We start from the raw sequence: 12,864 nt of genomic DNA, 5'->3' as shown, positions 1-12,864 counted from the left end.
CCTAAAACTGGTCATGTAATCACAACATAAATATACACAATAATCAGATACCTTACACAGTACTTATACTGTATAGTAGATACTTGTAATATAATATGCAAAATACTTCACATACTTTGCAGACTTTAAAGCAATTTTGAGACAAATACTTTTTGCTCTTGTGATGTATGTAATTAATTGTAGAAATGTTTTACTATTATTTGGTAAACACTATAAGAAGCAATTTAGCAATGAGGCTTCAAACTATATTATATCAATACTGAACATAAATGAACCTACATAAAATTGTATCTACTTCACACAAGAAAATATTACACGCCACACCAAACCTTAAACGTAAAATTAATATTATTATTTTTTTTTAAATATTGAGAGCTGCATTCTCTGCAGTATAAAGGTCAGGTCATATGGATCCTGCGGTATATGAATAGAAATGTTTATTGGAAAATGTATACTTAGATAGATAGATAGATAGATAGATAGATAGATAGATAGATAGATAGATAGATAGATAGATAGATAGATAGATAGATAGATAGATAGATCGATCTATGTGTTTATATATAAATATATATATATATATATAATAAGATTTTAAACCTACCGGTAAATCTTTTTCTCGTAGTCCGTAGAGGATGCTGGGGACTCCGTAAGGACCATGGGGATAGACGGGCTCCGCAGTAGACATGGGCACTTTAAGAAAGACTTTAGGTCTGGGTGTGCACTGGCTCCTCCCTCTATGCCCCTCCTCCAGACCTCAGTTAGAGAAACTGTGCCCAGAGGAGACGGACAGTACGAGGAAAGGATTTTTGTTAATCCAAGGGCAAGATTCATACCAGCCACACCAATCACACCGTATAACTTGTGATATACTAACCAGTTAACAGTATTAAAACAACATAGCATCAGTCCAAGACCGATGAAAACTATAAATACCCTTATGTAAGCAAAACTATATACAAGTCTTGCAGAAGTAGTCCGCACTAGGGACGGGCGCCCAGCATCCTCTACAGACTACGAGAAAAAGATTTACCGGTAGGTTTAAAATCTTATTTTCTCTTATGTCCTAGAGGATGCTGGGGACTCCGTAAGGACCATGGGGATTATACCAAAGCTCCCAAACAGGCGGGAGAGTGCGGATGACTCTGCAGCACCGATTGAGCAAACAGGAGGTCCTCCTCAGCCAGGATCTCAAACTTATAGAACTTTGCAAAGATGTTTGAACCCGACCAAGTAGCAGCTCGGCACAGCTGTAGTGCCGAGACCCCTCGGGCAGCCGCCCAAGACGAGCCCACCTTCTAAGTGGAAGGGGCCTTGATTTTGGTAACGGCAATCCTGCCGTAGAATGTGCCTGCTGAATCGTGTTACAGATCCAGCGAGCAATAGTCTGCTTTAAAGCAGGGCACCAACCTTGTCGGTTGCATACAGGACAAACAGTGCTTCTGTTTTTCTGACTCTAGCCGTTCTGGCCACGTAAACTTCCAAAGCCCTGACCACAGCAAGGGACTCGGAATCCTCCAAGACACATGTAGCCACAGGCACCACAATAGGTTGGTTCATATGAAAAGAAGACCCCCCCTTAGGCAAGCATTGAGGACGAGTCCGCAATTCCGCTCTATCCATATGGAAAAAACCAGATAGGAGCTTTTATGAGAAAAAGCCGCCAATTCCGACACTCGCCTAGCCGAAGCCAAGGCTAATAACATGACCACCTTTCAAGTGAGATATTTTAACTCCACCGTTTTAAGTGGTTCAAACCAATGCGACTTAAGGAAACTCAACACCACGTTAAGGTCCCAAGGCGCCACCGGAGGTACAAAAGGAGGCTGAATATGCAGCCCTCCCTTCACAAAAGCCTGTACTTCTTGTCCAGCAGGTTCCACTGGAAAGTCCTCGCTTTGAGTCTGCCGAAGGGAATGGCCTTGTATGATGCCACCATCTTTCCCAGGACTCGAGTGCAGTGACGCACTGACACCTGTTTTGGTTTCAATAGGTTCCTGACTAAAGTCATGAGTTCCTGAGCTTTTTCTATCGGAAGATAAACTCTTTTCTGGTCTGTATCCAGAATCATGCCCAAGAAAGTCAGACGAGTCGTCGGAACCAACTGCGACTTCGGGATATTGAGAATCCAGCCGTGTTGCTGTAACACTTTCAGTGAAAGTGATACGCTGCTCTCTTGATCTTGTTTTTATGAGGAGATTGTCTAAGTACGGGATAATTGTGACACCTTGCTTGCGCAGGAGCACCATCATCTCCGCCATTACCCTTGTGAAAATCCTCGGGGCCGTGGAAAGCCCAAACGGCAACGTCTGAAATTGGTAATGACAATCCTGTACCGCAAATCTCAGGTACGCCTGATGAGGTGGATAAATGGGAACATGAAGGTATGCATCCTTTATGTCCAGAGATACCATAAAATCCCCCCCTTCCAGGCTGGCGATGACCGCTCTTAGCGATTCAATCTTCAACTTGAACCTTTTCAATTATAGGTTTAGCGATTTTTAAATTTAATATGGGTCTGACCGAATCATCCGGTTTCAGGACTACAAACAGGATTGAGTAATATCCCCTTCCTTGTTAAAGCAGGGGAACCTTGACCACCACCTGTTTAAGATACAATTTGTGAATTGCATTTAACACTATCTCCCCTTCCTGGGAAGAAGCTGGCAGGGCCGATTTGAAAAACCGGCGAGGAGGCACCTCTTCGAATTCCAGCTTGTAACTATGAGAAACAATTTCTATTGCTCAGGGATTCACCTGCGAGTGAACCCAGATGTGGCTGAAAATTCGAAGACGTGCCCCCTCTGGGGCGGACTCCTTTAGCGGAGCCCCAGCGTCATGCGGTGGATTTTGCAGAAACCGGGGAGGACTTCTGTTCCTGGGAACTAGCTGTGTTGTGCAGCTTTTTTCCTCTGCCCTTACCTCTGGCAAGAAAGGACGCACCTCGTACTTTCTTGTTTCTTTGTGATCGAAAGGACTGCATTTGGAAATGTGGTGCTTTCTTAGGTTGTGAGGGAATATAAGGCAAAAACTTTTTCCAGATTTAGCTGTGGAGACCAGGTCCGAGAGACCTTCCCCAAACAATTCCTCACGCCTGTAAGGTAAAACCTCCATATGCCTCTTTGAGTCGGCATCACCTGTCCATTGCCGGGTCCATAGGACTCATCTAGCAGACGTCGACATAGCGTCTTTGAGCATCTCTCTTTTATATGTCCTAGGGTCAATAAAATGGTATCCTTATCTAGGGTCTCAATTTCCGCTGATAAGGTATCTGTCCATGCTGCTACAGCGCTACAAACCCAGGCCGACACAATTGCCGGTCTGAGTAAGGTACCAGAATGTGTGCAAATGGACTTCAAGGTAATCTCCTGCTTGCGGTCAGCAGGATCCCTGAGGGTAGCTGTATCTTGGGATGGCCGCGCTACCTTTTTGGATAAGCGTGTCAATGCTTTTTCCACCCTAGGGGAGGATTCTCACCGTATCCTGTCCGTTGGTGGGAAAGGATACGCCATAAGAATCCTTTTGGGAATCTGCAGTTTTTTGTCTGGAGATTCCCAAGCCTTTTCACATAATTCGTTCAACTCATGTGAGGGGGGAAAGGTTACCTCGGGTTTCTTTCCCTTATACATGTGTACCCTCGTGTCAGTGACAGGGGGTTCCTCTGTGATATGCAAAACATCTTTTATTGCAATAATCATATACATTTAGCCAATTTTGGCTTTAATTTTGCATCATCGTAGACGACACTGGAGTCAGAATCCGTGGCGGTATCTGTATCTATTATTTGGGATAGTGGGCGCTTTTGAGACCCCGAAGGTCCCTGCGAGATAGGGACAGACATGGGTTGACTCCCTGGCTGTACCCTAGCTTCAGCTCTAATCTTTTGTGCAATACATTTACATTAGCACATAAAACATTCCACATATCCATCCAGTCAGGTATCGGTGTTGTCGACGGAGACACCACATTCATTTGCTCCCCGTCTTCTCTAGGAGAGCCTTTTATCTCAGATATGTCGAAACACGCGTACCGACACACCACACACTCAGGGAATCCTCTTATCTGAAGACCGTTCCCCCACAAGGCCCTTTGGAGAAACAGAGAGAGAGTATGCCAGCACACACCCCAGCGCTATATGACCCAGGAAAAAACACAATAAATATATGTTTACCCAGTAGCGCTGTGTATATATGTATATATGCGCCTAATTATGTGCCCCCCCCCCTCTTCTTTAAAACCCTCTTTCACTGTGGTACAAGCAGGAGAGAGTCCGGGGAGCTTCCTCTCAGCTGTGCTGTGGAGAAAATGGCGCTGGTGAGTGCTGAGGGAGAATCCCTGCCCCCCCTTCTGTCCCGCTCAAAAACACTAAAAATTGGCGGAGGCTCTTATATATATATATATATATATACAGTGGCCAGCTGTATACATATAAACTTTTGCCAAAGAGAGGTTCTTATGCTGCCCAGGGCGCCCCCCCCCGCGCCCTGCACCCTTACAGTGACTTCCGTGTGTGAGGTGTATGGGAGCAATGGCGCACAGCTTTACTGCTGTGCGTTACCTCAGTGAAGATCTGAAGTCTACTGCCGCCTCTGAAGTCTTCTTTCTTCTCATACTCACCCGGCTTCTATCTTCCGGCTCTGTGAGGAGGACGGCGGCACGGCTCCGGAACGAACTCCAGGGTGAGACCTGTGTTCTGACTCCATCTGGAGCTAATGGTGTCCAGTAGCCTAAGAAACAGAGCCTTGAAACTCACAGAAGTAGGTCTGCTTCTCTCTCCTCAGTCCCTCGATGCAGGGAGTCTGTTGCCAGCAGGCTCCCTGAAAATAAAAAACCTAACAAATATACTTTCTGACAGGAAGATCAGGAGAGCTCCCTGTAGTGCACCCATCTCCTCTGGGCACTGTATCAAACTGAGGTCTGGAGGAGGGGCATAGAGGGAGGAGCCAGTGCACACCCAGACCTTTCTTAAAGTGCCCATGTCTCCTGCGGAGCCCGTCTATCCCCATGGTCCTTACGGAGTCCCCAGCATCCTCTAGGACGTAAGAGAAATATATATATATATATATATATATAAAAATGCAAAAGTGACATTCTTCTAGACGGGTACCCATCCATCCACTCTCAATATGCAAAGAACAGGCGGCACTCCAGGGTCTTAGTGAAAAATCAATGTATTGAGCAAAAAAATCAAATTAGTGGCATATTGCGCCCCACTAATTTGATTTTTTTGCTCAATACATTGATTTTTCACTAAGACCCTGGAGTGCCGCCTGTTTTTTGCATATTGAGAGTGGATGGATGAGTACCCCTCTCTAGAAGAACGTCACTTTTGCATATTGGATAGTAGGAAGGCACCGGGGCAGCTGTTTCTATAGAGGGAGTGCCGACCTTACCAGTCTTGTTTATATATATATATATATATATATATATATATATATATATATATATACACACACACATATACGGTATACATAAAAACTTGGTAATCCACATCTGAAAAGTATACATTTTATCTAGGTGCCGCATATACAGTACTTATATTCACTAATGAAAATTTAATATTGCACATCTTATCACATACATTGCTAGTATGTGCCAATAATGTTAGCTTTGTCTGTATTAAAAATCTAATACAATAGCTATTAATATTAATAATATATTTTTGCTAATAACTAATCACACTTGGGGGGTCATTCCGAGTTGTTCGCTCGTTATTTTTTTCTCGCAACGGAGCGATTAGTCGCTAATGCGCATGCGCAATGTCCGCAGTGCGACTGCGCCGAGTAAATTTGCTATGCAGTTAGGTATTTTACTCACGGCATTACAAGGTTTTTCCTTCGTTCTGGTGATCGTAATGTGATTGACAGGAAGTGGGTGTTTCTGGGCGGAAACTGGCCGTTTTATGGGTGTGCGCGAAAAAACGCTACCGTTTCTGGGAAAAACGCGGGAGTGGCTGGAGAAACGGAGGAGTGTCTGGGCGAACGCTGGGTGTGTTTGTGACGTCAAACCAGGAACAACAAGCACTGAACTGATCGCAGATGCCAAGTAAGTGTGGAGCTACTCAGAAACTGCTAAGAAGTGTCTATTCGCAATTCTGCTAATCTTTCGTTCGCAATTTTGATATGCTAAGATTCACTCCCAGTAGGCGGCGGCTTAGCGTGTGCAAAGCTGCTAAAAGCAGCTTGCGAGCGAACAACTCGGAATGAGGGCCTTGGTTCATACATACTGTACCGTTGCCAGTCCTTTATTTACAGCAGCGCTCAAAACTTCTACCCCAAAAATTAGACAGCCCAGGCCAAACCTTAGTGGGCAACAACTTGTGAGGAGAGATTTTTTTTTAAAACATGTCCGGTTAATTACCGCTAGTTATCTGTAGTGAGGCGCTAAAAACAGTCTGACAAGACTCTGATCATGACTCTTTAGCGAGGAGAAGTGCTTCGCAGTCCAGTATATGAGTAACAGGATAGCAATGCATATGAGTGCAGTTGATTTATTTTGATTTACTGACAGACTATCCGTCTCATCAGTGCCTCCACCCTTGCATGCTATGCCTGCGGCTAGGGCAGGGGAGATACGGGGGGCACAAGAGACAGCTGGTTGTTTCCTGCAGCTCAATCACCAGGACAATATTTCCATGTGTAATGACTCCTGGATTTGTCAAGCTTGAAATACAGAAGCAGTCCTGATTTTAGAAGGCTCCTCCATTGAAGGGTACTATTTGACTTATATTGGTCATGCGCACAGCACCGCTTGTTTCACTCCGTTTAATGTCATGAGCATCAGCTATCTGGACAGTCTATATGCATAAAGATTTACTGCATATATTTTTTACGTTTTTATGCCCAAATAGTGTTTTGATGAGAAGACTCCATAACCACCCTGCTTTTGAGGTACCTTGTCACACCCTCTAACTAATTACTCAATTGGACAGCTCAAGATCAGCCTGCTTAGAAATATACCCTGCACTGCTAAGTTCCAAGAAAGAAGCAGTGATAGCAAATCCGACCGCACCTGAATGACCCCCACTATATGATCTATCGCACAATATATCTTTCCGACGTGGATCGGACCGATACATTGTACACATCGTATAAGTGTGTACCCCTGATCCGTCGTACCCAGCCATCATTTATTGAATCGTCCCATTGGATGTGCTGCACATCCAATGGGACGACTCCACAGCCGACACGGGTGTAGTTACACGCAGCATGTAACAATACATTACACCGTCAGACAGCGTATCGTGACAGCAGCAGTATGTATAGAGGACACAAAGGGGTAGATTCAAATGCTTGAAAAGTCAGTTGGGAGTCTGTTTTTTCCTATCTAATAAACAGGAAAAAACAGACACCCAACCGACTTTTCAAACATTTGAATCTCCCCCAATGTATTGTTACATCGCATTGTCGCAACGTTGGGTTAAACCATTGCATGATGTGTACCCAGCTTTAGGTATGTTCTTAGCTGGGCAACCCCTCATGACTGAGGAAGTGTATGAGCAAAGCGTCCAGCCCCGCCACCAGTCACCTCTAACCTAATGTCACAGAAACACCAGACTACAGGCCAATAGGACGTGCTGAAACGGAGAATACGCTACATGCAAATAGTTCTATATAGTCTAGGACACCCTTTCCTCCACAAGAACTTTGCACAGAATATCCCTATTGCCATATGCTGTCTTTTAACTGCTGCATGGCCTCGAAGCCTTTCCAGCAACAAAATGGTTAACTAGCGTCAGCAAATCCTTTTTTTTCCACGCAATGTGCTTCAACTAGCATCTAAATGGCTCCTTTGCACCATGAACTAAAACATCTTGAATGCTTAAACTGTATTTTTATGAGTGTCTTGGGGCACTAAATTTTAGTGGTCTATTAAATGCCAGCAATTTCATGCTGCCTTGCATAAAACAGCATTCACATATTAGAACTCAGTGGTTACATAGCTATATTATACCTTTTTAACACGTATGAGATTAGTCATTTCCATTAAAAACATTATGCTTTGTTTCTTTATAAATACCTTTTTTTCCATGAAAATGATGTAGGTATTACTTTAACAGAAAACTAGTATTGTGCTGAACTTCAATGCATTTTTGTGTTGAATGTTGTTAATTTAGTGCAACATTTCATAGTCAACAACAACAACATCAGATCAACAGAAATATACTATAACTGTAAGCATAAAGTAAATAAATAAAAAAAACAAAATAACTTTCTAAAAAGAAGTCAATTCATAACGTCCAGTGTAGCATTTTGGAAGTGAATAAATCTGTCATAGAAATGCCAGCTATTTATTTAGATCTGCAGAAGTTAAGTTTCACCAGTAATCTCAGAAATAAGATGGTACGGAACCCACAAACCAGAGGAATCTTACCTGGCAGCGTTATCCTTTTCAGAAAGAAGTCCAGTCCTACTGTTTGTTTGTACTGTTTTCCGAATGATTCCTGGGCAAACCGCATGGCCAGCGATGTCTAAAAGAAAATGTGTGAAATGTTTGGTCTGGCAGCGAGAAAAACAAAAAAGTAAAAAATTAGGTACTTGTGATTTCAACAAAAACTAAAACCTACTGTAATAACTCTTCTGGACGAAGTACTAGTAGTGTTACAATTAGGATCTGCGTTTGTCATTTTAGCTCAGAGCTGAGTGGCCTAGTGACTCGTAGCTTATATACAGCTAGTAACGGAAAAGGGGTATCCGTTTGGATGGTTGACCATGTTACGGTCGGCCACTATTGGTCGACGACATTGACATGGTCAACATATCAAAATGTCAACGTACCTTTTAAAAAAATATATATATAGATTTTTAACTTTTTCATACTTTACCATCCACGTGGACTATGATTGGGAACGGTAACCTGTGCCGAACGCAGCGGTAGCGGAGCGAGGCACCTTGCCCGCAGCATGTCAAGCGAAGCGAGCCATGCCAGGGGACGCGGCACACTAAGTGGGGTTCCTGGTCATGTTACGGGAAAAATGACACGAAAAACAGTTCAAAAGTCCATGTCGAATTTTCATGTGTCGACCTGTCCCGTGTCGACCATTTTCATGTGTCGCATATTAGTCCATGTCTATGTTGACCAATAGTGGTCGACCTAATGACTGTCGACATTAACCTGGTCAACCAATCATACCAGAACCAAGGAAAAAATAAGATTTTACTCACCGGTAAATCTATTTCTCGTAGTCCGTAGTGGATGCTGGGGACTCCGTAAGGACCATGGGGAATAGCGGCTCCGCAGGAGACTGGGCACAGCTAAGAAAGATTTAGGACTACCTGGTGTGCACTGGCTCCTCCCACTATGACCCTCCTCCAGACCTCAGTTAGGATACTGTGCCCGGAAGAGCTGACACAATAAGGAAGGATTTTGAATCCCGGGTAAGACTCATACCAGCCACACCAATCACACCGTATAACTCGTGATATGATACCCAGTTAACAGTATGAACATAACAGTGCCTCTCAACAGATGGCTCAACAATAACCCTTTTAGTTAATGATAACTATATACAAATATTGCAGACAGTCCGCACTTGGGACGGGCGCCCAGCATCCACTACGGACTACGAGAAATAGATTTACCGGTGAGTAAAATCTTATTTTCTCTGACGTCCTAGTGGATGCTGGGGACTCCGTAAGGACCATGGGGATTATACCAAAGCTCCCAAACGGGCGGGAGAGTGCGGATGACTCTGCAGCACCGAATGAGAGAACTCAAGGTCCTCCTCAGCCAGGGTATCAAATTTGTAGAATTTTGCAAACGTGTTTGCCCCTGACCAAGTAGCAGCTCGGCAAAGTTGTAAAGCCGAGACCCCTCGGGCAGCCGCCCAAGAAGAGCCCACTTTCCTCGTGGAATGGGCTTTTACAGATTTAGGGTGCGGCAGTCCAGCCGCAGAATGTGCAAGTTGAATCGTGCTACAGATCCAGCGAGCAATAGTCTGCTTAGAAGCAGGAGCACCCAGCTTGTTGGGTGCATACAGGATAAATAGCGAGTCAGTCTTCCTGACTCCAGCTGTCCTGGAAAACATATACTTTTCAGGGCCCTGACTACGTCCAGTAACTTGGAATCCTCCAAGTCCCAAGTAGCCCCAGGCACCACAATAGGTTGGTTCACATGAAAAACTGATACCACCTTAGGAAGGAATTGGGAACGAGTCCTCAATTTCGCCTTTCCCATATAAAATACAGATAAGGGCTTTTGTCAATTCTGATACACGCCTGGCCGACGCCAAGGCCCACAGAATGACCACTTTCCACGTGAGGTATTATAGCTCCACGGATTTAAGTGGCTCAACCCAATGCGACTTCAGGAAATCCAACACCACGTTGAGATCCCACGGTGCCACTGGAGGCACAAACGGGGGCTGACTATGCAGCCCTCCCTTAACAAAAGTCTGAACTTCAGGCAGTGAAGCCAGTTCCATTTTGGAAGAAAATCGATAGAGCCGAAATCTGGACCTTAATGGAACCCAATTGTAGGCCCATAGTCACCTCTGACTGTAGGAAGTGCAGAAATCGACCTAGCTGAAATTTCTCCTTTGGGGCCTTCCTGGCCTCACAGTACGCAACATATTTCTGCCATATGCGGTGATAATGGTTAGCGTTCACTTCTTTCCTAGCTTTAAATAGCGTAGGGATAACTTCCTCCGGAATTCCCTTTTCCTTCAGGATCCGGCGTTCAACCGCCATGCCGTCCAACGCAGCCGCGGTACGTCTTGGAACAGACAGGCCCCCTGCTACAGCAGGTCCTGTCTGAGCGGCAGAGGCCATGGGTCCTCTGAGATCATTTCTTGGAGTTCTGGTTACCAAGCTCTTCTTGGCCCACCCGGAACAATGAGTATAGTTCTTACTCCTCTCCTTCTTATTATTCTCATTACCCTGGGTAAGAGAGGCAGAGAAGGGAACACATACACCGACTGGTACACCCACGGTGTTACCAGAGCGTCCACAGCTATCGCCTGAGGGTCCTTGACCTGGCGCAATATCTTTGTAACTTTTAGTTGAGGCGGGACACCATCATGTCCACCTGTGGCCTTTTCCAACGGTGTACAATCATTTGGAAGACTTCTGGATGAAGTCCCCACTCTCCCGGGTGGAGGTCGTGTCTTCTGAGAAAGTCTGCTTCTCAGTTGTCCACTCCGGGAATGAACACTGCTGACAGTGCGAACACATGATTTTCCGCCCATCGGAGAATCCTTGTGGCTTCTGCCATCGCCATCCTGCTTCTTGTGCCGCCCTGTCGTTTACATGAGCGACCGCCGTGATGTTGTCTGACTGGATCAGCACCGGCCGGTGTTGAAGCAGGGGTCTAGCCTGACTTAGGGCATTGTAAATGGCCCTTAGTTCCAGAATATTTATGTGTAGGGAAGTCTCCTGACTTTTCCATAGCCTTGGAAGTTTCTTCCCTGTGTGACTGCCCCCCAGCCTCGAAGGCTGGCATCCGTGGTCACCAGTACCCAGTCCTGTATGCCGAATCTGCGGTCCCCTAGAAGATGAGCACTCTGCAGCCACCACAACAGCGACACCCTGGCCCTTGGAGACAGGGTTATCCGCCGATGCATCTGAAGATGCGACCCGGACCACATGTCCAACAGATACCACTGGAAAATCCTTGTATGGGACCTGGCGAATGGAATTTCTTCGTAAGAAGCTACCATCCTTCCCAGGGCTCGCGTGCATTGATGCACCGACACCTGTATACGTATTAGGAGGTCTCTGTCTAGAGACGACAACTCCTTGGACTTCTCCTCCGGGAGAAAACCTTTTTATCCTGTTCTGTGTCCAGAACCATACTCAGGAACAGTAGACGCGTCGTAGGAACCAGCTGCGACTTTGGATATTCAGAATCCAGCCGTGCTGTTGTAGCACTGCCCGAGATAGTGCTACTCCGCCGAACAACTGCTCCCTGGACCTCGCCTTTATAAGGAGATCGTCCAAGTACGGGATAATTATTTCGGCCATTACCTTGGTAAATACCTCGGTGCCGGGGACAGACCAACGGCAACGTCTGGAATTGGTAATGACAATCCTGTACCACAATTTTGAGGTACTCCTGGTGAAGAGGGTAAATAGGGACATGTAGGTAAGCATCCTTGATGTCCAATGATACCATGAAATTCTCCAGGCTTGCAATAATCACCCTGAGCGATTCCATTTCAAACTTAAACCTTCGTATATAAGTGTTCAAGGCTTTCAATTTTAGAATGGGTCTCACCGAACCGTCTGGTTTCGGTACCACAACATTTTGGAATAGTAACCCCGGCCTTGTTGAAGGAGGGGTACCTTGATTTCACCTGCTGGAGGTGCAGCTTGTGAATTGCCGCCAGTACTACCTTTCTCCGAGGGCAGCAGGCAAGGCTGAGGTGAGGTAACGGCGAGGGGGAGTCGCCTCGAACTCCAGCCTGTATCCCTGTGATACTATTTGCAGAACCTAGGGATCCACCTGTGGGCAAACCCACTGGTCCCTGAAGTACCCGAGACGCGCCCCTACCGCAACTGTCTCCACCTGTGGAGCCCCAACGTCAAGCGGTGGACCCAGAGGAAGCGGGGGAAGATTTTTGATCCTGGGAACTGGCTGCTGGTGCAGCTTTTTCCTTCTTCCCTTGTCTCTGTGCAGAAAGGAAGCGCCTTTGACCCGCTTGCTTTTCTGAAGCCGAAAGGACTGTACCTGAAAATACGGTGCTTTCTTAGGCTGTGAGGAAACCTGAGGTAAAAAAAAAATTTTTTTTTTCTTCCCAGCTGTTGCTGTGGATACGAGGTCCCAGAGACCATCCCCAAACAATTCCTCACCCTTATAAGGCAGAATCTCCATGTGCCTTTTATAGGCAGCATCACCTGTCCACTGTCGGGTTTCTAATACCCTCCT

The 12,864-nt window shown here is 45.6% G+C and overlaps 1 protein-coding gene across 3 annotated transcripts in view; it reads right to left on the bottom strand.

Annotated features, from left to right (window-relative positions):
* RAB28 (RAB28, member RAS oncogene family) overlaps window positions 1-12,864 on the bottom strand; it is a 379,144-nt gene that overhangs the window by 264,780 nt on the left and 101,500 nt on the right. For all 3 annotated transcript variants that reach the window (XM_063922984.1, XM_063922968.1, XM_063922975.1), the window contains exon 2: window positions 8,374-8,470. In XM_063922984.1, coding sequence (XP_063779054.1) covers window positions 8,374-8,470 — 97 coding nt within the window. The remainder of the gene's footprint in view (window positions 1-8,373; window positions 8,471-12,864) is intronic.

Source organism: Pseudophryne corroboree, chromosome 1 (genome assembly GCF_028390025.1).
Source record: "Pseudophryne corroboree isolate aPseCor3 chromosome 1, aPseCor3.hap2, whole genome shotgun sequence".
Classification (NCBI taxonomy): domain Eukaryota; kingdom Metazoa; phylum Chordata; class Amphibia; order Anura; family Myobatrachidae; genus Pseudophryne; species Pseudophryne corroboree.
The sequence above is the reverse complement of the archived record's forward strand: the minus strand, read 5'-3'. Positions and strand labels throughout refer to the sequence as shown.